At 40.5% G+C, this 27,331-nt stretch overlaps 1 protein-coding gene across 1 annotated transcript in view; it reads left to right on the top strand.

The window, feature by feature from the left end:
• The window catches only part of NPFFR2 (neuropeptide FF receptor 2), a 229,933-nt gene that overhangs the window by 155,334 nt on the left and 47,268 nt on the right, over window positions 1-27,331 (top strand). Inside the window, exon 2 of the mRNA XM_089679597.1 lies at window positions 12,487-12,815. Within this exon, the coding sequence (XP_089535723.1) occupies window positions 12,494-12,815 (322 nt within the window). The 5' untranslated portion in view covers window positions 12,487-12,493. The remainder of the gene's footprint in view (window positions 1-12,486; window positions 12,816-27,331) is intronic.

Genomic DNA, 27,331 nt, shown 5'->3' on the forward strand with positions numbered 1-27,331 from the left:
TCTGGTAGATGCATGTATGGTATTTGTAGATCGTTACAAAAGTCCCTTAACTCCTCAGGTTTTTCAGCAGATATTGTTTGCTACTGAATGTAACTTACAAGGCAAAGGGGAATTGCCAGCTGTATGTTATGCCTTTTTCTCTCAAAACCTCCAGCAGGGGTCACAGAGCTCTTCTGTTATTTAAAGTTATAGGTGACAGGTCTTGAAAGAGCTTAAAGCAGAGCTCCACCCAAAAGGGGAAGTTCCACTTTAAGGTTCGTTCCCCCGTTAAGGATTGGCATCTTTGTTGAGCCCAAAATTGACCTGGAACCTGCTCCCACTTCTTCTGCGATCGCCTAGGCAATCGGAAACGGAAGTTGTCTTCCCCTTCTCCCTCCACATAGTCTTCTGGGACACATGACATGTCCCAGAAGACTATGGGACCATTCAGAGAGTGCAACTCTACTCGCATATGCGCAGTGGGCACCCGGCTGTGAAGCCGCAAGCTGTCACAGCCGGTTGCCCACACTGAAGATGCTGGCGCTGGGAACACAGGGGGGCCGGTGAAACGAGTTGAGCCAGGGACACCGTAAGATCGAGGGACAGATGAGTGGCTTTTTTTTAAAAGTCAGCAGCTACAGTTTTTGTAGCTGCTGACTTTTATTTTTTTTTTTATTTTAAATGGAACACCGCTTAAATGGTGTGCTCATTGAACATAATAAGGTCACTTTCTCTAGCCTTGGAAAGAATGTCCTCCTTTAAGTGGAAATTGGAGAGACTACAGATTATATCTAGGTCAGGGGTGGGCAAACTTTTTTGACTTGAGGGCCGCAATGGGTTCATATATTGGACCCGGGGGCCGGACCAAGAGTAGATATAGTAATTCATCCCCCATAGTAATTCATCCCCCATAGTAATTCATCCCCCATAGTAATTAATCCCCCATATAGTAATTCATCCCCCATAGTAATTCATCCCCCATAGTAATTAATCCCCCATTTAATAATTCATCCCTCATAGTAATTCATCCCCCATAGTAATTAATCCCCCATATAGTAATTCATCCCCCATTGTAATTAATCCCCCATATAGTAATTCATCCCCCATATAGTAATTCATCCCCCATAGAAATTAATCCCCCATATAGTAATTCATCGCCCATATAGTAATGCATCCCCCATAGTAATTCATCCCCCCTATAGTAATTCATCCCCCATATTAATTCATCCCCCATATTAATTCATCCCTCATATAGTATTTCATCCCCCATAGTACTATTCCCCCCCAAGAAGTAAGCCAAGTCCCCCTGTGTCAATTTACTTACCTTTGCGTCACGCGTTCCTCTCGCCGTGTTCCCGCGCCGTTCCGGTCTTCAGGGCTCCCCTCACGTTCGTCACGCTGCCCCGCCTACACACATCCTGACAGCCATCCTGACAGTATGACGCTCCACGGGCCGGATTAAAAGGTCCGCCGGGCCGTATACGGCCTGCGGGCCGTAGTTTGCCCATTGCTGATCTAGGTGTTAGTGATCTGCATGCACAGTCAAAGTCAATGATAATTTCAGGATCTCTTTGCAGGACACCATTCAGGATCTTTTGTAGGGCAGGTTTAATGTGTTACTAAACCCAGGTCCCTGCATCCACTGTATCTGGTCTCCCACAGTACACAGAACATGGAAATTCAATTATTTTAGTAAATATAAACTGCTAAATACCTTTTCTCATCAGAAGTTAGAGCAGTCTTGTGACTTCTATCTGTGTCCAGCCCACCACTAGCTAAAGCTTGTAGGAGGGCTTTTCTTTCTGCTCTAGGAGGATGCAAATCCCCTTATCTTCCATCTGGACAGTGCTGATTGGCCCTGTGCTGATCACATGCACTCTCCCAAGAAAAAAAAACAACCTGTCTAGCAATACAGAAAAAACTGACCATGTGCATGCCTACAGTTCAGTCTGGAGATAAGAGGTGGTCGCTTGAAAAAGGGGAGGAACAGAGAAGAAAGGATCAATTGGCCTTTTTATACAATGCAGAGGATTAACCCCTTAGGTTCCACAGTGAGTATAACAAGCATGCTTTACTGCATATACAGGCTGATTTTACTGCTGTGGGTTCAACAACACTTTAATCTGCTCTGGGTTCACAGATTCAGGAACTCCTCTCACTCTAATATTATTCCTCCTTTCTCTGTTGTCAAGATCTTCTTGGTGTCTGTTCATAGCAATAAGGTGGTTGGAATAAGACACAGTTATGTCCGCTAATCTAGAGATGGCTTTGTCCCTCTGTCAAGGTCCTACCTTTTCCCTGAGGTTATGTTACTCCATGTGCTGGCGTCCATCTTGGATTCTGCTGTGCATGGTGGGAATCCTTTTTATGCTTTCAGGTCTCTGAGGTCCACCCCCCAGAGGGGCGTGGCTGATGACATATAAGCCTGTGGCCCGCACATGCTCTTTGCACTTGTGTCTTGTGTCTTTGTGTTACTATTACTCTGTTCTGACTCTCGTGACTCTCCTGGTATTCTGATTCGGCTTGTGACTTGACTATTCTTTGTATTCTCCTTTGATCTGACCCTCTGTTGCTGAACCCGGCTCGTGACCTGTGATTCTTGTCTGCTGTCCTGTACTGTTTTGTCCTGTTGTTGTTGACCCAGGCCTGTCTGACTACTCTTTTGTCTCTTCCACCAGCTACACGCCATTGGCGGCGGCCATTACCGCAGCTGAGGTGTCTCGGGGGCCGCGACCTGGTTCCTGGCTGCGTCAAGTCCATCCCCACCATCAGGGGCCCTGTGAAGGGCAGCCTGGGACTTAGACTCCGCGCCCTGAGGGACTTCGGTCTGTGGGTGGTGGTTGTCATCAGCCAGTGCGTTACATTGTTAGGCCTGCCTGTCCGTTCCTCGGCTCCTGCCCTGACACCCTCTTCCTCCCTTGTCTCTCTGCTGCTGAACCTCGTCTAGAAGCCAACTGTGTTCTGAAGATAGCCGGTATGTGACAGGCTAGGGAGGCAGGAGAAGAGCGGTGGGAGTGGGTATGTTGCATGGGCTTAGAGAGTTTGCCCATCATCCAACTTCTGGTGACCTGTTTTTAGTCTGTGGAGCTGTGAAGATCAGTTAGTGTGCCGCCATCTGCTCTCCCCAATTCCTTTAGCCTCTTCTTTAGCGGGTGTATAAAGACAAATGGGTCTGAAACAAAATACAAGGATAATACCTGTTTTCAAATACATAATGCCAAATTAAATTAAAAGCAATCCATGGTATGGAAACCTCTTTTCGCTCCCAACCAGCCACCAAAACACAGCAGAGAACAATCCAGGCAAGACACGCAACCACAGAGGCCAAAGGATGTGCAGCTGAAAAGATCAGGGAGATGAACTAGCATTTACAAGTATTTAAACAGGATCCAGACAATACCCTGATTAAAAATTCCTAAGGGATCTCCACGTCATATCATATGTCTATATATAACCAATTACCTTCTAATATAGCCTTATACTTCCTAGTGGCCCTTGTTTCCATTAAGTATAAATTAAAACAAAATATCTGTGACCCAAAGCCTGTATCCCCACATTGCAGAAGATAAACATACTACGGGACATAGGATTCAGAAGATAAGTTCTAAGTGCAATAATATCAATAGTATCAATAATATTGAGTCACCCCTAAGTGTCCTTAGTTCGCTGTTCACCCTTATAATTCATGCCTATGGGACTTTAAATGGCTTTTACCTACCCTGGTAGTAATCTTCTTGCATCATGGCCTGTATTTGTTCTTTAGCAATCAGAGGGTAATGCAATGTCCCAGATTTTAACTCTCATACACTGTATATCAGTAAAAAGTTCCCATCTCAAAACCTATTGGTTCAGTCAGGAGTTGGGCATGTTTCCCTCCCCACCATGCATGTTTATGCATTTGGAAATACCCAATCTCCAGCCATATGGGATCCATCATAGCCTCCCAACACTTACTGCGCCACAGTACTGCCCCATGTCCTTCGGGATGACAGAATACCAGCCAATATGATTTTACGTCATTTTAAATTCAATATGTAAAATAAAGTTTTGTCACATTTTATGATATATCTTAGTGTCTCTGCTTTCTAAAGTCCCATGGGAAATAGTTGACCTTCTTTAAGTTTGAAAATCTGGTTGCAAAAGGAGAGTTGCAGTACCAAATAATATGTACTAGAGAACCACAGTTCCTCCTGCATTGGAAGGAGGTGTTCGAGTAGAGTTTAGGGAATTTATACAGGGTGAGGTATCATCTATGGGTTATTTTATACAATATTTCCCAGTGGTCCACACAAAGAGTGGCGATATGTGTGAGTCAAATGGAAAGTTACCATTTTGGAGGAGAAAAAGTTTTACCTATATCATGCACCCATTTTAATATGTTTGAGAACTTTGTAAAGGAGGATTTGTTGTGTAGTTTATTGTAGAGTAATAAATACCATTCAGTGGAGATGTGAGAGGTTCATAAAAGTGACAGGTGGATAGAGGGGAGAAGTGGATGCAGCAAGGTGGAGGGGAGGATGGAGCCAGGTTGACAGAAGAGAGGAGGGAAGCAGCCAAGTGGAGGGGAGGATGGAGCCAGGTAGACAGAGGAGAGTGGGGATGCAGCCAGGTGAAGGGGAGGAAAGAGCCACAGGGACAGAGGAGAGGGGGATGCAGCCAGGTGGAGGGGAGGATGGTGCCAGGTGGACAGAGGAGAGGGGGATGGAGACAAGTGGAAAGGAGGACAGAGCTATAATGTTATCATTGGCACTCACTTTCTCTCTGGTTCCCTCCATGTGTCATTCAGCAACAGTCTGTGTCACTGTGACACCTATCCCGAGAACAGGAGAAGACCCTTCTCACACGCGAAGAGTCGCAGCTCACACAGCAGAGACCTCCTCCAGTTTCTCCCCCTTCACAGGTCAGCTGACCTCTAGTTTTTGACCCACAGCCATAACGTGAGCTCAACGGGAAGCCAGCTAGCAGTGGAGAGGCTAGGTGAGCAGCACAGGTTCAAGGGGCAGCTCATCTTTGGGCCCCATTTTCTGTGCCCCTCTAAATGTTGCACCCAGGACGATCGACCCAGCTGCCCCCCCCACACACACACAGACACACACCACGCCCTGTTCCGAGGTGTTGAGCAAGAATTCTGTCGTTTGGGCATGGCTGGGTGAGAACCTGGAGCTGGATGCTATTGAATGGAGAGATGTTAAACCTCTGGCTGCTATGGAGCTGCTGTAATTGGTGGGGTATGTGAAGCTTCCTCAAGTTGCAATCATCATGCTCCTGCCCCCCCCCCCCCCCCCGAAAAAAAAATCACATTTAAAAAAAAAAATTACATTTGTCAGGCAGCACCAATTTTAACCAGTTGCCCTCCAGAGGATTTACCCCCATTCCAGACCAGGCCATTTTGTGTGTTATGATGCTGCATCACTTTAACTGACAATTGCGTGTTCATGCACCCAAATTAAATTTACGCCATTTTTTTCCCATGAATAGAGTTTTCTTTTGGTGGTATTTGATCGCCTGAGCGTTATTTATTTATTGCGCTATAAAAAAAAGACCGACAAATTTGAGAAAAAAACATTTTTGACTTTTGCTATTAAATGGTGGTATATATACAGGGATTTTTTTTCCCAGTTTTTATTTTTGCTAGTAATGGCGGCAATCAGCGACTTATAGCGGAACTGCGGCGGGCATTCTGACACTATAGGGAACTGACTTGGTGTCACTGACATCCCCAGTGACACCAATATAGTGATCAGTGCTAATAAAAAGCACTGACATTGTACTAATGGCACTGGGCAGGAAGGGGTTAACATGTGGGGTGATCAAAGGGTTAACTGTGTGCTGTGTGTCTGTGCTTCACTGTAAGCACACTGCTATGCATGGTTCTGACTCAGTGATTGAAAGCCGAGGCAGTGAATAGCTTAGGTGCAGTTACCATTTGTAGATGTTCTCTTAAGCATAGCACATCTTCATTTTTTGAGTTCAAGTCCATTTTAAAGAAGTCTTAGAATTCCTTAGAAGCTGGGTCTCACTTTTTTATTAATTTCTTTTGCCTGTGTTGTAAATTCATGTTACTTCTTTAAAAAGAAAAAAAAGGAACGACTAAACTTATTTAACTAATAGGAGCGTACATAAAGCTATAGTATTTGTTCACAGAATTTTATCTTAACAGTCTGCCAGGTCATTTCAACCATAGAGCTTTAATTTGACATGGTTGGGTTATAAAGAAGTAAAAAGACGGAAGGATACATTTGCTGCTAACTACCAATTTGGTTTGACTTAATTTGTATATTAATACTGTGTTTACTAAGTTTTTTTAAAAGGGAAACATAACAGTATCTGAGCAACACAGATTGAAAATGTTATATAATTATTTTTTAATATTCAAAGAAGACTCACCCATTTATCCTTGTCTCCATACTTTATTTTGTTAAAAAATAATTTTGGAAAAAACCCCGTAGTATTTCTAGCTGTGGCCATATTGAGTAAGGGCAGATGATTAATGTAACATTTTTTTCTGAAATTCACTTGCTCATAGCCCAGGCATGCAGGCAGAGGGTTGTGTTTAGCTGAGGAAGCCCCTCATCCCCTCTTCATGATAAAAAAAAAAAAAGCTCATGAAGACCCCTGGGATGTATGATATTTTTTGGCCTAGGCCATAAATCAGGAAGCAACTGAGAAAATGTAAAAAAAAAACCCCATAAAAACAAGTAAATAAAATATACCTTCCTATTTTTATACTAATGCTAGCAGCACAAGGATTAGAAATAGTTATTGTTGATTGAAAAAGTTTACCTTCCGCTTTAACAAACCACTTTAAAGGTGGAATACTGGCAAGTGATATTTTCAAACTTCTTTGACATACACGGTTCAGAAATACCATGAACAAGGCTACTAGTTATCATTTTGGTGTCAATTTTTGCTTAAAATAGTAGCTATTATAGAGCAATTGCTGCATAGCACAGTAACATAAATGTCAAGTATCTCATTTTCAGCATAGAGATGGGCTTTACATTTTTCATAGCTTTTATAGACAAAACAAGATTTTCATTTTAAAATGGAACTAAAATTTTGCAAAAAAATAAAAAAATACCAGGAGGTAGAGTGTTTTGGCAGGTAAACATGCATTTTTCAACAGAAAATTTTTTCCTTGATCCCTTGTAATTTTTTCTGTTCTGTGTATAGAGCACTACCAATGTACTATGCAGTGTACATTGTGGCTTTATTTATGGTATGGGATTTACATCATCAGTAGGATTGCTTTGGGACCCATTGGACCTTGCAGTGGAGTTGCCTGTGCCAGGGGATGCAGCAGTGACAGGACCTTGTAGGAGGTAGGTATGATAAAAGTACAAGTATGCACAGCCTACATAAACCTTTTGCTGAGAGCTCCCTGCCCACCCCCCCCAATCAGCATTAATTCTGCATTCAGTTTCATAGTTTCTTGAAAAGCAAACTGTTCTGTTTTTCAGAGGCAGCAATGTTATCTAAGTTACAGTATACTGCTCTGACTACTGCCGGTTCTCGGCAGTACTTTCCTCACACTCTGTCATTGGACATGGCTGATCATGTGGTAAAAGGCGTGATTGGCCTTTCACCACATCACCACATCACGTGATCAGCTGTGTCCGTAGGACACAGTGATCACGGAGATCACCGGGTGCGCGCAGGAGTTCTGGGAGGAATTCATATGACGTCCACCCAGAACTAGCCGACCGCAGTGCAGCCATCATTCGGCTATCTGCGGTCAGTAACTAGTTAATAGACATATTCAGTGAAAATTTCAATCAGAACCTTATGGAATACATGATATTACAAATGTATGTATTATGTCATGAACAAAAATAGAAAAAAGTTTTGTAACCATAGCAGAACAATTGTACCAACTTGGACACTTGTAACTTTCTTCTGCTTTTAGTGTTTATGTGGAAAATCTATATCTGCCTTTACATTATCTTTTTAGTAACATAGGACATACCTGCTTGGATTAATCAATTCCACGTATTATTTCCAGTGCATCCTACTTCTGAAGTCTTGATAGTATAGCTACTCTAGTTGGATATCATGCTATGAATGCATTATTATAGATAGGAAGGATATTCATCCCTCAAGGCTACAAAGCATTAGGATAAAAGTGCAGCTGTTATTATGTGTCTAAGTGGCTGAGAAAGGAGGGGCCACTTCATATTACTAAAAATTGGCAACTAAAACTTTAGAGTTTATTTTTACTTTAACAACATAATATAAATTGTTGATAAGGAGATAATCCAATTGCCTTCTGGGGGATCAGGAAGGAATTTATTTTTCCCCTGCTAGAGGAAATTGAATCATGCTTTATATAGGGTTTTCTGTGCCCTACTCTGGATATACTGATGTGAATGTACAATACAGTATTTTCTGGCATATAAGACTACTTTTTATACTTAAAAATATACCCCAAAAATTGGGGGTCGTCTTATATGCGGGGTATAAAATGTGAACCTTGAGTTTGTTTGGGTCAAGCTGGCTGGATGTGTGGTAATACTGTACATACAATATACCGCGCTGAGCCAAGCTGGCTCAAAACAAATGTCCCTATGACAGATTAATCTGTCAGCCCGCTGGATGTGCGGTATATACAGTATACTGCGCTGAGCCAAGCAGTTTCAAAATGTACCGGTACGTCCCTACTGTAATCAGCCCGCTGGATGCGTGTATGTACGGTAGCTGCGGCTACATACAGTATACATTGGGCCAATCGCGGCGAGTGATGCATTCTACTAATGAATACAAAGCCTGCTCGGATTGGCTGAGTCAGAGAGGTGGGCTGATGATGTCACAACCTCAGCCAATACGAGCAGGCTTTGTATTCATTAGTAGAATACATCGCTCGCCGTGATTGGCCCAGTGTATACTGTATGTAGCCTCAGACACACATCCAGCGGTCTGATTACAGTAGGGACGTACCGGTACGTTTTGAAACAGCTTGGCTCAGTATACTGTATATACCACACATCCAGCGGGCAGACAGACTAATCTGTCATAGGGACATTTGTTTTGAGCCAGCTTGGCTCAGCGTGGTATACTGTATGTACATTACTGCACATCCAGCGGGCTGGATTTTAAGTACCTGTAAGTCATAACCATTTCAATAAAAAAATCTGATGTTTTTAAATGGTGTTGCATTGGAAGAGGGGTAGTCTTATACGGCGAGTATAGCCCAAAACCTATGTTTTGACTGGAAAATTAGGGGGTTGTTTTATACACCCAGTCGCCTTATACGCCGGAAAATATGGTATATATACCGTATGTGTAAAGCGCTGCATAAATTGATGGCGCTATATAAGTACCTGAAATAAATAAATAATAATAAAATAAATATACTATGGGTAAGGGATTTTGTATATGAAGGTTTTATATTTATTTCTGTTATTAATTAATTAATTAATTAATTGATTGATTTTTCTATTGGTTGAACTAAATATACTTTTATAATATATTGTTCTCAACCTGAATAACTTTGCAACTAGAGATGTCTGTCAGCAGTGCGTTCGAAACACAAATATACTTTAAAGTATATATAAACCCTCACATGTTAAAACAACCCATACCTTTTAAAATAGAAATGAAAGGTAAAACAGTTGTGTATACATATAAGAACAGTATAAATACCTTTTTCCCTTTTTTATAACTGATTACATACCCTCTGTTCTCAGCTGCATAGAGAGGTGAGGGTAGAGACTGCAGCACGCCGATCTTCCCAAAGAATGGCTCTGAAGGGGGACTGGGGTTTGAGCAGAAGTCTGATCATTGGAGGAGAGCACAATGAGCTTCAGCATAGCTAGAGAGCTGACCACGTTGTGCTCTCATGCCTAGTGTGGTCAGTTTTTAATAGGAAAGCAGAGAGACTAGCAAGAACACCAGGGATTTCACACAAAGGAAGCAATACAAAGAGAACAGGATACTTTTTCATGCAAGTGCATGGTACAGCAGGCACATAGCAGGAATATGAAATGTTGGGTTTACATATTCTTTAATGAACTTTCTATTAGTCGACTGGGGCCACACACACACACATTACATACAGTATAGTAATACAACTCCAATATAATATAATAGGAAAAATGCTTCTGACCATCCATTACCTGGGGGGGGGGGGGGGTCAACTGCCTACTCACTATAGCCCAGGCCACCAGAATTTGTTTAAATTGTTAAAATTAATTCAAGTACTGAAAAATATGTATACACATGCATTCAAGCACTATAAATATATAGGTAGTGCAGTGCTAGAGCAGTAATTCAAAAGAAGTAATAATAGAATATGAGCTCACTAAAAAATCAAATACAGATTAATAACCAGCTACGTACCAGACAACAGCATAAAAGGCAATAAACCATAGAGTATAATGCTCACAACTAATAAAGTTAGGCACGGGAAAACATAGAAAATAAATAAATATATATGACATATATTTTGTGTCAGTGCCTAAAATATACAAATAAAATTATAATTAAAATTGAAAAAATTAATATTAAGTGGGGCAATGAATAGGTGTCGATGCCTAGGTAGTGCCCCTATAGTCCCAAAATACTTCAGTCAGTGCTTGTGCTCGTGATAACAGAAGAAATGCGCACTCAGCGGACGCGCAATAATATTGTGTGTTAAAGATAATATTCTGGTGTCATCAAGGTGGTCATCTGTGCCAGTGGGTGGAAAAGGCTCCCTCTCAGTATGGATGGGTCCCGAGGATTTAGATGCTGATGATCCAGGAATATCCAGAGTTCCCCTTAAGGGATATGTGGGTGCAGCTCACAAGGGTTAACTGGGGGCTCCCCCTTTGGAGGCAGTGGACTATTGCAGGGCGTCTAGAAAATTAATGCTCCCCAAAAGGGGTCAAAAATGGAAGAATGCCCATAGTGTAGTAACTTAAAGTAAACAATTTATTTATTTAAAAGTTGAAGATGCATCCAAAAAATGTATAACACAAGAAGATTCGGACTAACCGTCCCTGATTAGAGATGGCCGCCGGAGCTCCACGATGCTCCGATGGTGTAACGTCACAGCGTGAGTAGGCTCCTCCTTACGCGTTATGTGCACACGCACTTCATCAGAGGAAGATACCCAAGCACTATACTAAATTAAATGCCCTGATTCATTTTATTTATTTTAGTAAGTTCAGAGCTCATGGACATGACAAAACAGTACATAATATGCAAATGTACAAAATTCAAGCATTGGAAGTCTAGATGTGTAATTTATTTGGCTCTTATCTTAAGAATTGACTCCATTTACTGCTCAAATAACAATTGTGAGTGTTCTAACCTCAATTCACACAGTGCACTTGAAATCGAGCTCACACAAAATTCACGCAGGGGGGTGGGTACAAAATGATTACACATTATACTTCTAACAAAACAAGGTCCTTAACCACCAAGGGAAAAATCAGCTCTATCTATAGACAAAGTCTGCAGACTGTCATTAGCTCTACTACTAAACAAACAAGAGAAATAATTGCAATAAACATGAATTTAGCAATAACTGTTTTCAGCACCCGCAGATACGTACTGGTAATTTTTAGCATAGAGCTCCTAAATATGGAACCCCTCACACTAACCTTCCTGGTAACCCTAAGGTTTCATTTACACAGGCACGGAGACCAACACAACATGAACGAGCTGTTTATTTATGCAGTTGAAGCTGTCTGGAGCTGCATGCAGGCAGCCTATGTTACTGAATAGGGATGATTGAATGATCTCACCCCTTTGTTTACATTTAGCACCAGGGACTAGAACATATTGTTCAGTGTAAGAGGTCATCAGGTGCAAATCATGTTGGTGCTATGTGGATTAATTTCTTTTGGTATGTTGGCAGGTGTTGCCCATTGTGATTGACAAGGATCTGCATCGGTGGGCAATGTAACTGGGCAATGTAAATTTCCACTCTGGGATAAAAGACATGTCAAAAACTAAACCTTGCCCCCCATGTTGCAGATGTGTGGTTGGTGTGGTTCAGGAATGAGGACACATGCTTGGTGCATGGACGAGACACCCACAATTATTTTTCTTTCTACAAAAACAATCTCCACCCCTTTGTTTACATTCACCTCTCAGCTGGCAATACCCACTGAAAGCTGAATGAGCAAGGTGGGGTTCAGTACTAGTTGACAGGACACTGGTGGTCACTGGCTCAATAAAAATGCTTTACTTCTCGCTGCAGCAACAAGGTGCTGACTAAAAAAAAAAGACTAAAGCTTCAGTTAAATGCCATACAAAAAAAGAACATTCATTAATTAGCAAGTGTTTTTTAATGAAATAACTACTTTAGGAATAAATATTGCATTTGTTATTTTAACCTAAAACTTAATGGGGTATTTAGTGCATTGAGCCCACAGTACTAGATATTTTGATGCCTGTGTTCACAAATGTCTGCCACAGATTCGCATCCTTTCTGCAGCCTCATATTCATGTATGTTTTAAGGATTATGAAAGATTTACTTTATTGCCTTCAGGAGTTTTACTCTTCCTTATTTTATCTTTTAGGCACATCATGAATGAAAAACTGGACATAAATGTGTCTATGATATGGACTCCGAGGAAAGCCATGAACAGGACACAGCCTAACATAGACCCAAACATAACATATGTGGACTTCTATCTCCATCGGCCATCAGTTGCTGCAGTTTTCATCATTTCATACCTACTAATCTTTATCCTGTGTATGCTTGGCAATGGAGTGGTTTGTTTTATTGTTCTCAGCAGCAAACACATGCGAACAGTCACTAATCTTTTTATCTTAAATCTGGCTGTCAGCGATTTACTAGTTGGGATTTTCTGCATGCCCACAACACTACTGGATAACATCATTGCAGGTAATGTGCTTACTGATTTTTGCATAACAAAAGATAATAAAAGGCATTTTTATAATTTGAAAATTAAAACTGGATGTCTGTACTGCCAACATCAGGCTATCACACGTGTGTGTCCATAGACTGGCCTGTCAAGGAATGACCTTTAAGAAATGTGTCTAAGACAAGTTCTAGCTCAATTGGTGCCATTGCCCTAAGCCACAAGGCTTAGAAAATTTAAATTTGAAAGCAGATTGGCTGCAATCCACGTGAGACAAAGATGAGACAACGTTTTTATTAATTCCCTTCTGTATTTTCTTAATACTTTTTATTTAGTGTTAATTGCACCTATTGGTTAGTGAATCGAGTGTTAGGCTTAAAGTATAGTGTTGTAAACCCTGTTTTTTTATTGAAATAAAAAAGACGCTACACATATCTGCTCTGTGCAATGGTATTGCTCAGGGTGGTCCTTTAGGCTTGGTTCACATATATGCATTTTTCGATTTCTCTAGTGCTTTTCTCAGTTTGTCTTGCATTTTTTACACATGTTTTTGATGTGTGTTTGCATCATTTTTACCGTGTTTTGCATTTTTTTCAGCTTTTCAGTTTACTTTTTTTTGTTGCTGGGCAGAATAAAAACACAAAATGCAGCAAACATGCACTAAACTGCATTTCAGCAGCTTCTCCATTGAACTCTATTGTAGCAAAAACGCTGCTTTTTGCTTTTAAAAAAGACTTTGACCCTTTCAGGGCAGAAATGCAGCAGTTTCAAAAAGTATAGATGTGAACATGTTTCATAGGAAGCCATGTTAAACGGACTGTACTGTGTTTCTGTAAAAAGCACTAAAAACCGCATTGGTGTGAACCAAGCCTTTCTTCCACTTCTGGAGAGTGCCCTTCAGCAAGCCATGTGCTATGGGGGCACAATGCAGAAAACAACATTGGCATTTTTGATTAAGGATTTAATGATTTTTATTAATAAAGAACAGAATTTAGCAGTATGCCAAGCATGGAATTAACTCTTTGCAAACTTCTACATGTCAACTTTTTCATGTCAGCTGTGAAAGAGTGGTCACATGATGACGGCTTCATTAACAAAACGATCCTATAGATAAACATCTTGACTTTCAGACTGCAGTGCAATTTAAAGTGTTTTTTTTTAACAGCATTCCAAATAAAAGTTTTGTATGTGCTTCAAAAAATATAGAACAATTACTGAAGTATGAATATTTGTCATGAAATTTTATCAAATTAAAGCAGAGCTCCACCCAAAAGGGGAAGTTCTGCTTTAAGGACTGGTCCCCTGCTCCACGTTAATGATTGGCACCTTTGGGTAGCGGGTGGGGATCGGGTACCTGAAATTGACAGGTACCACCTCACACTTCCGCTGCGAACGCCTATACGATCGGAAACAGAAGTTGTCTTCCCCTCCCTCCCTCCCTGTAGACTTCTGGAAGACATGACAGGTCCCAGAAGACTACGGGACCATTCACAAAGTGCATGCGCAGTGAGCGCCCAGCTGTGAAGTCGCAAGCTGTCACAGCCAGGTGCGCACACTCAAGATGCCGGCGCCAGGAACATGAAGCGGCCGGTGAAACAGGCTGCAGGGAGGACACCACGGGACCGAGGGACAAATGAGTGACTGTTTTTTAAAAGTCAGCAGCTACAGTTTTTATAGCTGCTGGCTTTTTTTTATTTCATTTTCACTAGAACTCCGCTTTAACTATGGTTACTTTCACATTGCTCTGCATGAAAAAACGCATGAAAAACACATGTGTTTTTGCTGTGTGTTTGACACATTTTTGCTGCTGTGCATTGTGCTTTTGGTGTTTTTCATGTGTTTTTGATGCATTTGCATTGCATTTTTCTCCACTGGAAAAAGCACTTCCCACAGGTGCGTTGCATTTTTTATGCGGTTTCCATTCATTTCAATGGAGGGATGTGTTTTTGGTGCATTGTTTTTAAATGAACAAACATGCACCAAAAATTCAGCAAGTAGGACTTTTAAATATGCAACTGAAGCACAATGGACCAATGTTAAGAGCTCCATAGTCTTTAAAAGGATGCATTTTTTCCTGTTTTTTTTAAACTGAACAACTGTACAAAAACAGATAAGTGTGAAAGCAGCCTAATGCATGTTGACATCACTGATTTTGATCAAGACATCTAGGCATCAATGACATCATGCTGCAAAAGGGTTGAGAGCACTTTTATTAGGGTGTTTGGCCACACAACCTTAAAGTTACAGAACATGAAACATCCAGACTTGCACAGGACTCCTGAAAACATCCAGACATGAAACATCTAGACTTGCACAGGACTCCTGAAAACATCCAGACATGAAACATCCAGACTTGCACAGGACTCCTGAAAACATCCAGACATGAAACATCTAGACTTGCACAGGACTCCTGAAAACTTCCCATTGTGTAATAGGCAAATGAAAATAGTAAGCAGCACAATTTGTATATACAATATTGTAACTAGTAGGGGAGGTGTATATTGAGGGGCTGTGTACTGTACAAAAGTTTCCTTCACTTACCCACTATTAAGTTCTCATGTTTTTCATTAATATACAGTATGTCTAAACGTTTGGTTACGGTAGGTCCACACTTTACATTATCGCTGTCATGAGGGATGTGTCTTCCACAGAGAACATATTTGCAAATGCATGCAACTGAGACCTCTGTTTTTATTAAAATGCTTTCTTTATACTTTTTTACTTGCTATGAATTTTCTTCTTATTTGTACTTCCCTTGTTTTATGATGAATTGATTGAACAGCTTACCATTTCCTCTTTAAAGTTACCTGCCTTGCACTTTCAGGGCAAGTTACAGGATTTTGTAAAGCCCACCCTCCAACCACCTTACACTCACATCTCCAGCACACCCTCACTCTTTTCTTACATGTTTTCTGATAGGTAATTGACATTATATTTGCAGTTTTGTATTTATTTCTCCTGCAAGTTTGAAACTGAAGTTCAGGTTAAAAAAAATCTCTACAGTTTTAGTCACATCGCTTATCTTAATGAAGTATGTCCCACATTGTGCAGGAAGATGGGTCCTGGAGAAATCATCACTGCAGGACTGCCTCATCTTTTTCCTTTCTGAATTTCCTGTGCTGCAATGGTAGACAACTTCAGTCAGAACATCAGTAATGATGGTCAGACGAGGACACACCCCCTCCATTAAGTAATGTTCTTTCATTGATTACACTGCCTGTAACATGATCTATGAATGAGGGAGAGAATCCTGTGCATCAAACTCTCCCCATGTGCAGATTCATAGGTAACAAAACTGTAGGTAATTAAACCCAAGTATAAGTCAGTATACAATGACAGGCAGAGTGCCTATCTCTGTATGTTGTGTAGCAGAGCTGCATGTTTGCTATCACTACTTCCTCCCCTCCACACTTGTCACTAATTGTTAAGGAGGCTGTCGGTTTCACAGCTAACAGGCTCCAAGCAACCAGTGACACGCAGCGGGTGAAGCCTGATGGTGAAGCTGAGACACTACTGGTCTGCTTTCTCCCTATAATTGACAGCAAGCAATGGGTGGATTCTATAGCCAATAGCAATCTATCTACTAGCTAAAGCTGGCCATACACATATAGATTTTCGTTTGAGAATTTTCGCTTCAAGAATATTCGTTTGATTTTCTAATCGTTAGTGGGGTCAAATCGATGTTTGTTTTCAACCTCAGTGATGGGAAAATTTGAAGGGGCAGGAAGGAAAACTTTTCTCGATCAAACAAATTTTCAGACAGTGTATGTGGTTATCGTTCAGAAATTCCATTCATTTTAAACTTGAATGTTAAAAGCAAAAAAAAAATTTTAAACGACATTTGTCCATTCACTGAATGTTCAAATAATTTTTGTACGACTTTCTGTAGGAATATTCTCGTCCGAAAATCTACACGTGTATGGCGAGCTTAAGGATCTGCCTGCTGTTAATCATAGGAGGACCAAACCTATTGGGAACTGGTGTCTTTCAATCTCCATCAGGCTTCACCCACACCATTTCTAAACTATGCTGCTTCGCTAAGCATGACATTTCCGTATGGACATTTTGACCTCAGCGCACCGCCACACGCATGTCCCAGATTCATGTACTTGTCTATAACAGGTATATTAACCTCTCACCTGCACCAACATTTGTCATGCGGAGGCATGTTGGAATTCTAAAAATGTTATGACACAAAAGAATGACAGTTTTTATGAATTCCCCTATATATATTTCCATGTCATGATTTCAAACACAAATGAAAAAACAAAGATTTTATTTTTGATTGCTAATTTTATGATGGTGGGGGAGCCATTCAAATCATTCCTCTGTGGACATCTGTACAATTATAAGTGAATATTGTTATGGCAGCAGCTGTCTTTTCAGGAGTGGATGAAGTACGCTTTGGAATCATAGTTTTTTCTATTAGTCTCACAGTGGCACACATATATAAAATAACAGCTTTCTTGTGTAAAGATATAAATTAAGTTAGCTACTTACTAAAACATATAATAGTTAAATAAGTTTTGTCTGTAAACATGTATAGTAATTCTACAGCACCATAAAATACATATTGAAGGAAGTATGCTAAAAACAATGTTCTGCCATCTAATACATCTTTCACAGACTGAAACCTTAATGTACCAGAGGCCCCTAATAGCCTGCAAGCAAAGGTCCATACAAAATAAATTCTTAGTAAAATCTATTGTTCTATATTATTTGAGAACAATGAAAAAAAAGGAAGCACATTCCTCATTTACGATATAAACATAATATTGTTTTTGATTTTATGGTTGACCTCAATCTGGCACCATCAAGACAATTATAAAATGAAGGACAAAAGACATGATTCACATGGTTAGTACTCATTTGAGAGGTAGAAGTCAATATCACACAATGAACTTCCAGTTTCCATATCAACATAAAGTATGTACCAGCATTAGGAACAATCTGGAATTCGTAACTTTTTTTTTTCATTCCAAATAGTTTTTAATAAAATGAGCAAGGATGTCATTTCATGTCCATGTAACATATGAAAAAATAAAATGGCATTTATGATACAGGATGGCAGCATAAATCAATCAATTAATATATTTCTCTTTCTCAATCTGATATATAATTTATGTCACAACCTGTCCATGTGACTCCATGTCATTGAGATTGGAAATGAGGAAAAATCTTGGGGACACAGACATAAACATCTCAAAGAGGTTTAAACCTTTCCCCACTCTATGCAAAACAAAGTTAAGCTGGACATTAATTGGTGCATATGTTGTCATGATGCCAGGCCTGCTCACAGCCCAGATCTTCTTCTTATTGACCAGGAGGTTTCCTCTTTTGCTGCTATTGATTAATTATAGAGATATGTGTAACTCAAGTGTCCCGTATGGACAGTGAGAGAGAGAACCTCAAAAAGATAAAAGGCACATGCTGGTAATCTTGGTAATTACAACCTCCTGGCTCCCCAATGTGGAACTTTGTGTTGGGAATGACGAAGGCTACTAAAACAAGAGACTAGATGGATCACAGGTTTTAGTGCTACAGCAAAGATATACTTACTTCCTGAAGACGCAAATAGCCACACTAGTTGAGGCAGTTGAGAGTCTTCATATCTGGTTCTGTTGACGTCACGTCCAGCCAACTCCTTTCCGGTCAGGGGAACGCACGCTGGTCCCGGAAGGGATTGCGATTCATCACAGGCTGTTTACAAGTGTGCACAACTCATGTGAGTGCAATATTTATACCTATATGTCTTTTAGCAGAAAAAAAAATACTACACTATTTTTTTTCTCTGGTTTGGTGGTATGGTTAAAGTGTTACTAAACCCACAACAATAAAATCAGCCTGTATATGCAGTAAAGCATGTTTGTTATACTCACTGTGGAACCTAAGGGGTTAATTCTCTATATTGTGTAAAAAGGTCGTTTGAACCTTTCTTCTCTGTTCCTCCACTTTTTCAAGCGACCATCTCCTGATAAGGCAGACTGAACCGTAGGCATTTGCACATGCTTAGTTTGGTGTGTATTGCTAAAGAGTTTTTTTTTTTCTTGGGAGAGTGCATGTGATCAGCACAGGGCCAATGAGCACTGCCCAGACAGTGGTCAGGAGTTTTGCATCCTCCTAGAGCAGAAAGAAAACTCCTCCTACAAACTTTAGCTAGTGCTGGGCTGGACACTAATAGAAGCCACAAGACTGCTCTAACTTCTGATGAAAAAAGATATTTAGCAGTTTGTACGTAATAAAAATAATTGCACTTCCATGTTCTGTGCACTGCGGGAGACCAGATATAGTAGATACAAGGTCCTAGGTTTAGTAACACTTTAATCTCTGGAGGGATGCTCTAGCAAGAAAGCAGACTATGGAGAAAGAGATTTAGATGGCCATTATCTTGGAGGAAAATATATAACCTACAACGTTTTTTGACAAATAAAGGTCACTGGAGTGTTGGTGAGTGAACACTTATCATTGTGGCGTGGAAATTGGTGGCACTGTTACAGGATTTAACAATAATAGCACTGAAACTTATTTGCTTGGTGGCGCATTGGACTTTATCCAAAGACTTTGTTTATTATATTGGTGTGAATATTGATGTTTATTTTAATAGGGTCTTTATACTTATTTTTACTTTTTAGCAAAGATATACTGTTTAATGCTCAGGAACTATCACTATCCTGATTCCGCCCGTTTTATCTATTATGCACACAAAAAAGTAAAGCTATATATAAGCTAATGGAAATGCTTAAAGTTAGCCTGTACCCAGACCATGCACATGTAGAGATGTAGAAATTTTCCAGAGTTCTCTTTTTGAATTTTGTGATCAATTAGTTAGCTTTAGTCAACTTAGCTATGTGCTGGCTGGTATTCTCTAAGCATTAAGTGAATTAACTCATTTGCTATGTTGGGTTGGCACCAGCAGGATGTGCTAGAGTTAAAATGTGTTAAGGATATTTGATATCAGCAGACCTAGGGGGTCTGTTGTGCATGCTGGGAAAGCTACTAAATATCTGAGGCACATCCTGGCACATGGTCTTTCTCTGCAGGGATTCACCCTCAGAGGATGTTGCTATAACACCAGTTTTGCTGTTAGGCCTTGGAGCCAAAGGATGAGGAGTGTTGCAGTAACCTGTCCTGCTAGGAGACCTCCACGATAATATTGGCTGCAGTGGTATGCTACAAGGGTCTCTAGAAGAAGCAGACTGCAGATGTGCTCCACATGGAGGAGGTGGGATTCCTCTGAGTAGAGAGGAAACACAGGAGCCTTTCCAGTGCTGTCCTGTCTTGAATTTCAAGTCTGAGATACCACATGAACCCCATCCTACAAAAAATCAGTGTTCAGCAAATATAGCCCAGTAAGAGTGGGATCCAGAAAGCTACAAATACAAGTAAGAACACCAAATACTGTGTGTTGAGAGAAATAATGAAGGTATCCTGTACTATCCCTCCTTCCCTGTATGTCATACACACGTGCAATAAATCTTCAAAACCTAAAGCAAAGTGACTGACACTCATCATACTAGCCAACCTCAGGACAAAAACTCTACCCTGAGGACAAGAACTCCACCCATTTACCAAGTAAATGGGTCTTGCACATTGGTGGAAATACCAGGGTCGCAATTGTTGCACATGCATTGAGGCCCTTCCCAGCATCCTCTTGCTGTCCTGCCCCTGTTATTGACGGCGCCGGTCAGCAGCGGCAGCAGTGCATTGGGAGCCAGTGCTGGTTACATTATGAGGCTGATGGGCACATGCGCGAGAGGGTTGGCACTATTGATTGTAGACAGCTGAGCCCCCCGCTGGCCACCTAGCAGCGGTGAAGCTGCATAGACGTCTTTGTTGACATGTCAATTGGAGTACAGACGATGCTCTCGATCAGATCTAATACCTTACAGGCATGGAGCCCACACGGCTGCTGAACATATTGCTGATATATTGTTGATATATATTTGATTGTACTCTTGATTTTAATACATACCATGGATATAAACACAGTATTAATTAGAATCAAGAGAATAGTTAGATATACAGTACTCAGCATAAATGATTACACCCCTTTTGAAAAGTAAGACTTTAATCAATATTTCAAAGAACACAAGAACAATTTCCAAAATTTTGACAAAACTGAGTTTTATAGAACATTTGTTTAGCTTATTACATGAAAGTAAGGTTAATAATATAACTATTATAACTTTTATATATAAGATTACAAAATTTTCAGTTTTACTCAAATTAGTTGAAGCTAAAATGAGTACACCCACAACAAAAATTACTACATCTAGTATTTTGTATAACCAGCATGATTTGCAAGGACAGCACCAAGCCTTCTAGTCATGGAATGAACAAATTGGCCACATATTGCAACATCAATCTTTTTCCATTCTTCAAGAACAATCTCTTTTAGAGCCTGGATAATGGATAGAGAGTGATGTTCACTTGTCTCTTCAGAATTCCCCATAGTTGTTTGGTTTCAGACATACTTGGCCATTGAATCACTTTCACCCTGTTCTTCTGCAACAGTGGTCTTAGATGTGTGTTTTGGATCATTGTCATGTTGGAAAAAAGCACGATGACCAAGGGCACGGAGTGATGGTAGCACCTTCTCTTTCAATATAGAGCAGTACATCTGTAAATTAATGATACCATCAATGAAATGCAGCTCCCCCAAAACCAGCAGCACTCATGCAGCCCAACAGAAGGACACTGCCACCACCATGTTTCACTGTAGGCACCATGCAGTTGTCTGTGTACTCCTCGCAATGCCAAACAGTTTTGAAGCCATTAGTTCCAAAAACATTTATCTTGGTCCCATCACTCCAGAGTACAGAGTCCCAGTAGTCTTCTTCTTTTTCAGCATGAGCCCTGGCAAATTATAGGTGGGGTTTTTTGTGCATTGGCTTTAGTAGAGGCTTCTTTCGTGGATGACATCCATGCATGCCATTCCTCTGCAGTGTATGCCATATTGGGTCACAGGAAACAATCACCGCAGTTTGGCTTTCTACTCCTTTAGCTAACTGCAGTGAACTTGCATGGTGATTTTCTTTTCCCTTCTCATCAGAAGACACTCAAGGTGTTAACTTCTGTGCATGGCTTGGACGTCTCTGTGAGATGGTTGCAGTTCCAGCTTTGTTAAATTCTTGTATCACTTTTGCTACAGTATTCCAACAAGTAGCTTTCACCTTTGTGTAAAGAAATACATTTCTTTCTCAGGCCTTGTGACATTTCTCTTCCATGCGGTGCCCTTGCTGACAGCATGAAATGGGAAGGGGTTTTCTTTCTTAAGAAACATCCTTTTATAATCATCTGTCTGCTGGACACCTGTTTAATGAATAATTAGACTCACCTGTAGTTGAATTCTTGTTAATCAAGATTTTGTTGTCTAAAATTTATCTTTGCTGTTAAGACTTTCATTGGGGTGTATTCATTTTTTCAACATGGTCTTGAATGAATTTGTTAGGAAAAAAATTTTTGTGTGTGCAAATTAACAAATATTGTTGCAATCAATGGCCCACATTTGTGGAAATATTTTCTAGTATAGTGTCATATAGAAAATGTTAATTATGAAAGGAAAGTAAAGGTTTTCTGACAAACCTGTTGGGGTTTACTCATTTATGCTAAGCACTGTATATGAACAATATGTCCAAAAATATATTCAGCAGCCATGTGGGCTCCATACCAGTAAGGTGGGGGCTCTGATCAATAAACCCACTATCATAATTAATATTAGATCCGATCCTGAGTATCGCCCAGAGTGCTACCTTTGTGACCTTGGTAGTTCTGCCACTGCATTGGACCATTAAATGGAGTTCCCTGGTGTGCAGGTGACATATCTCTTGATTTCCACCAACATGAGGCCTCAAGATGGCAGGAAGGTGGCCAGATGCCAAACATGTGAATGGGCCCCAGACACTAATAAAGGGCCCCATGACAGGGGTAAATGGCCTCAGGATCAGTGGGAAGGGCCACAAGCTCATAGGGAAGGACCCCAGGCTCGGAAGCAAGAGGCCCTGGACTGATGGAAAGGGGTGTCAGGGATGCCCTTCAAGGTTTCTTGCAATGGTACCCTAAAGGTTCTAGTTATGCCTCTGGTCTGGTACATTCATAATGTGGGTATTGGGTAGCTGAAGAGTCATTCCTTTAAAAGGTGTCTGCCTGCTTTACAGTAACACCACACGCATTTAGCATTCACGTATTCTGAACAAGCATAAAAAGACTTTATAACAAGCCCCCACTTGTACCTATAATCTTTGTGAAGAAAATAATTTTGAAAGTTCACCACTGAGGCATTGAAATCATTGTTCCTCTCCCCTTTACTTTCTATGCAGAACAGTCCTCTAATGAAAATACACAGCACACAGCAGGTGATGTGAGCTGCTAGAAAATCACTGAAACAGGACTGTAAAGTTTTTGTTGCCATGTTTGAGGATCTTTTAGCATTATTAGTTCATCATAAATGCAGTTAGAGAGGTCAGTGGGGGCTTTAAAGCTCCTTTACTTCTTGTTAGTAATGTTCAAAAAGTCCGAAGTTTGGGCACAGGTGTACTTTAATGCTGAACTGTAAAATTTAACACTCTACAAGGGTTAAAAGCTTGTTTTGTCTATGAGGATAAAAATAAGCACAGTACAGTACTTACCCTATTGCTTTCTCCCCCAGCAGTCAATAGTCTCCAATGCTGGTAGGAGAGATTCCTCAGCATCCTTCCCTGTAATGCAGGATCACTGCATTGTAAGTGATAAGTTAAAATAAAAATATAGGCAAAACTTTTTTTTTTCATTTTGGATAGAGTAAGGGAGGGTTATAACCCCCGTAAGATGTGTCCCATTGTAAAGATTTTCCTTCACTTTCTCTCTCATAGCCCAACAGGAAGCAAGAGGAAATCTATGCAAATTAAGGGAAATATTTTGGGGACCCCCAGGTCAACAGAACTAGTGTCCCTATTGGATGATTTCCCCTCTATTACTTTTCTGGGCACAACCCAAAATTTTGGATTATCATTTACTTTCACTTTCACTGATAATGGTAAATAGGACACATAGAGAGGCTGCAACCAGTCAAGCAGACTAGAGCAACGAGGAGCCACCCATTGCAGAGTTAACATTTACAGTAATTTAGAGCACAGCTTTTGGCATCATGCACATGGGAATATGAGTTTATGCTAAAAATATCCTCCAAATTCTGGCAGAAAAAATGTCTGTAATGTCACATATGTACGTTTATGAGCATTTGGCCTTGAGTGTAAACGCATTCTACTGGCCAGAATATTAATTTTTTTTCTGGCCATTTAAATAAATCTGTTCTCATACACGTACATTTATACGTGTATGCACATACATTATGCTCATGCACTCCTTTTGGAAGTTTGGCCCACTTTTTTCATGCCCTTAAATGTTGCTGTTAAAATACTGATCTAAATGCCTGATGTGCATGGCCATATAGGCTAACATAGAACTAAATTTAGAGGCATAAAAAATATGCTGTATGCCTGTAAAGTGCAGTATTTCACATCTATATGCATAAGCCTTTATCTTTACCATTTAGTTTTGTTTAAGGTTACCATTCATATTACCATATCAAAGCACTAAATGTTTAAAGACAATTTTAAGATCATTTGGGACCAATGACCATCTAAACAATCAACTAAAAACAATGAAGCTTGATTTAGTGATGTAATTAGAGCTTAGCAGAAGATACAGACAATTTTTCTGATTTTGAACTGGTCACATTCCTGATTTCAATTCTACAGAGAAAAGTGAGTCATGGGTTTATTGATCAATGAAGAAAACACATTCCATGTTTTCTTTTTTCTTTTTAGAAAACAATTCCAGCCTGCCTTATACCAGAGATTGAACATAGTTTGAAAATGCTAGAGTCTTCCTGAAGGGCTCTTCTGATTTATGCCTCTTACTTTTTACTTCTGGCTCTCACTTTGGCATACAGACATTAGCTAGTCACTGTGTTTATTAGCTGTCAATTTTTCTTAACTTCCGCTTTGCAGGAAACATAAGAAAATGTTAACTCACTGCAAATTTTGTTCTTAAAGTGTATGTGAATCTCAAAATATTTTTTGTAAATATTAATGCCATTTTTACAATAAACTAGTAGTCTGTTAGCTTTGAAACATGGTTGCAGATTTCTAGAAATACTTGTTATGGTATTTATACAAATACAATAACAATTTTATGGCATGGACAGTTATGCAGAACCTTTGAGACTTGCTTTAATATAGTGGCTTTGCTAACTTTCTAGCTCCCGATAGGTTATTAGAGTTTATACAGTCCTTTGTAAACTACAGGAAACCGTTGTTAGCCAATGAGCTTCAGTCAACTCCCCCTGCAGTGATTGATTGGCAGTGGCTCATTTGCCAGACAATAGAAAACCTTTGTTAGCCAATAAGCTCCAGTCAACTCCCCCTGCAGTGATTGATTGACAGTGGCTCATGTGGCAGACAATGGACTTCCTTCCGCAGCAGCACCATTGGCTTCTCCCCTCTAACTGCCCTAGCCTGTTGAGAAAGACCTGCTAATATACCCATCATATGACTGCTAACAAATAAAAGATAATAGGTAATTTATATTCACCGGCCATTTTATTAGGTACACCTTGCTAGTGCCAAAAAAATATCCCCACACCATTACTCCACCACACTCCACCACCAATCCAAGGCAGGATGCTTTCTTGCTGTTTACGTCAAATTCTTGCCCAACCATCTCAATGTTGCAGCAATAGTCTGCCCATTCTCCTCTGACCTCTGACATCAACAAGGCATTTTTGTCCAAAACATTGCTGCTCACTGGATATTTTCTGTGTTTTGGACCATTCTCTGTAAACCCTAGAGATGGTTGTGCATGAAAATCCCAGTAGATCAGCAGTTTTGAAATACTCAGACCAGCCCGTCTGGCACCAGCAACCATGCCACGTTCAAAGTCACGTAAATCCCCTTTCTTCCCCACTCTGCTGCTCAGTTGGAACTTCAGAATGTTGTCTTCACCATGTCTACACACCAAAATGCATGGGGTTGCTGCCATGTGATTGGCTGATTAGCAATTTGTGTTACCAAGCAATTGAAGGTGTACCTGATAAAGTGGCCGGAGAGTGTATATGTATTTTTACTGCACCACATAGAAAATAATAATCACGTATTTTTTTGCCATGCATTGTTATGAACCACAAGTTTCATATGTACTTAAAACAAGTCACACCTAGGTATAAGTGCTCCAGCAACCAGCTGTTTTGTACGCAGGTTGAAGCACGTTCTAGTTAGGTGCTGCCCTGGATGGGAGGGTAAGGGTTAATGCTTTTCCCTGTTCTTTAGTCTTGGTGGGTTATCTTTAGATCCAACCCACTGATCCTGTGATAGTGGACAGTGGTCTGGAGTGAGAGAGGGGAAAGGAGAGAAGAAGAGAGAAAGGCAGAAGATTGGGAAGCCACATCCGGGAGTAGTACAAGAATGTCACCTGCTGCTGCCATAACATAGAAGGTCTTCTGTATCTGGGGTTTGCCCCCGAAGACACCAGCTGCTATGCCACTGATGGACGTTTAAGCACATGAATGCTACCTTCTTCAGGTATGCTGGGGCAGCACATATCCTGAGTTAGGAGTAGGAACATAGGCATAATCCTGTTTTGCATGTTGAACTTTGAGATGTTCATTTTGCAGTTTTCCAAGTAAAGCTTTGAAACTTTGTTCCTGCCTGGTCTGAAGGGTCATGTAAGTTTGACAAGCAGCCTGTCAGTAGGGTATACCTGTTATAGGTGGACCAGTCTCTAGCAGTGAGGGAGATGTTGTCAGCACTCCTTCTGCCAGGAGGTCTGTCTCCCATTGCAATGTGAGTCAATCGCAGAGGTCTGCATCCTGTACAGAGGTACAGAAGTTCAAGAATGCTCAATAAATGCCCATGAAAGTGTTGCTTTTATAGTGGGAAGTGCTTAAAGGAGAAGTGATGTACAGGAAATGATCTACTTTTGAGGTGTGGTTATGTTGTGGTGTGATAGCAGACATTTTTGTAAATTCTCTGTCAGACGGATTCATATACTTTGATCTCTTTGACACTTGGCTTGATCCAGCTCAACTTTGCAGACACAAAAAGCTTTACCACTGTCAATAATTCTCAATGTCTCTGCTTTCCCTGGCATTATCAGTATTGCTGGCTGGTTGATGCTTTTGCATGCACAGAGAAGCAAATGTTACCACATGGGTGCTCTGTACAAATATCCTAGTTATCTATTAATTCCCAGTGCATACTGGGATACAGGAAGCTCCAATCTCTCTCCCGCAATGCCCAGCTACCACTTCACTAACACACCATAAATGCTCTAGGTGCTGTTAAGGTGTGGTTACAAAGCATTACCATTGAAATCAATAGAGGCAGCTGAAAAGCATTGATGCCTCATGAAGGCAACATGCTGCTTAATTTTTAACAAGATACAATGCTACCGCTCCTGTGTGAACAGCATGATGTGGTTTTAACACAACCAAATGCTACCACTCTTGTGTGAACAGCACTGTTGGGTGCCCATTATTATATGCATGGCAGCCATTGAGGGG

The sequence above is a fragment of the Staurois parvus genome, unplaced genomic scaffold (assembly GCF_062004578.1).
Source record: "Staurois parvus isolate SC_StPar_1 unplaced genomic scaffold, SC_StPar_1.0 ptg000227l, whole genome shotgun sequence".
NCBI lineage: Eukaryota > Metazoa > Chordata > Amphibia > Anura > Ranidae > Staurois > Staurois parvus.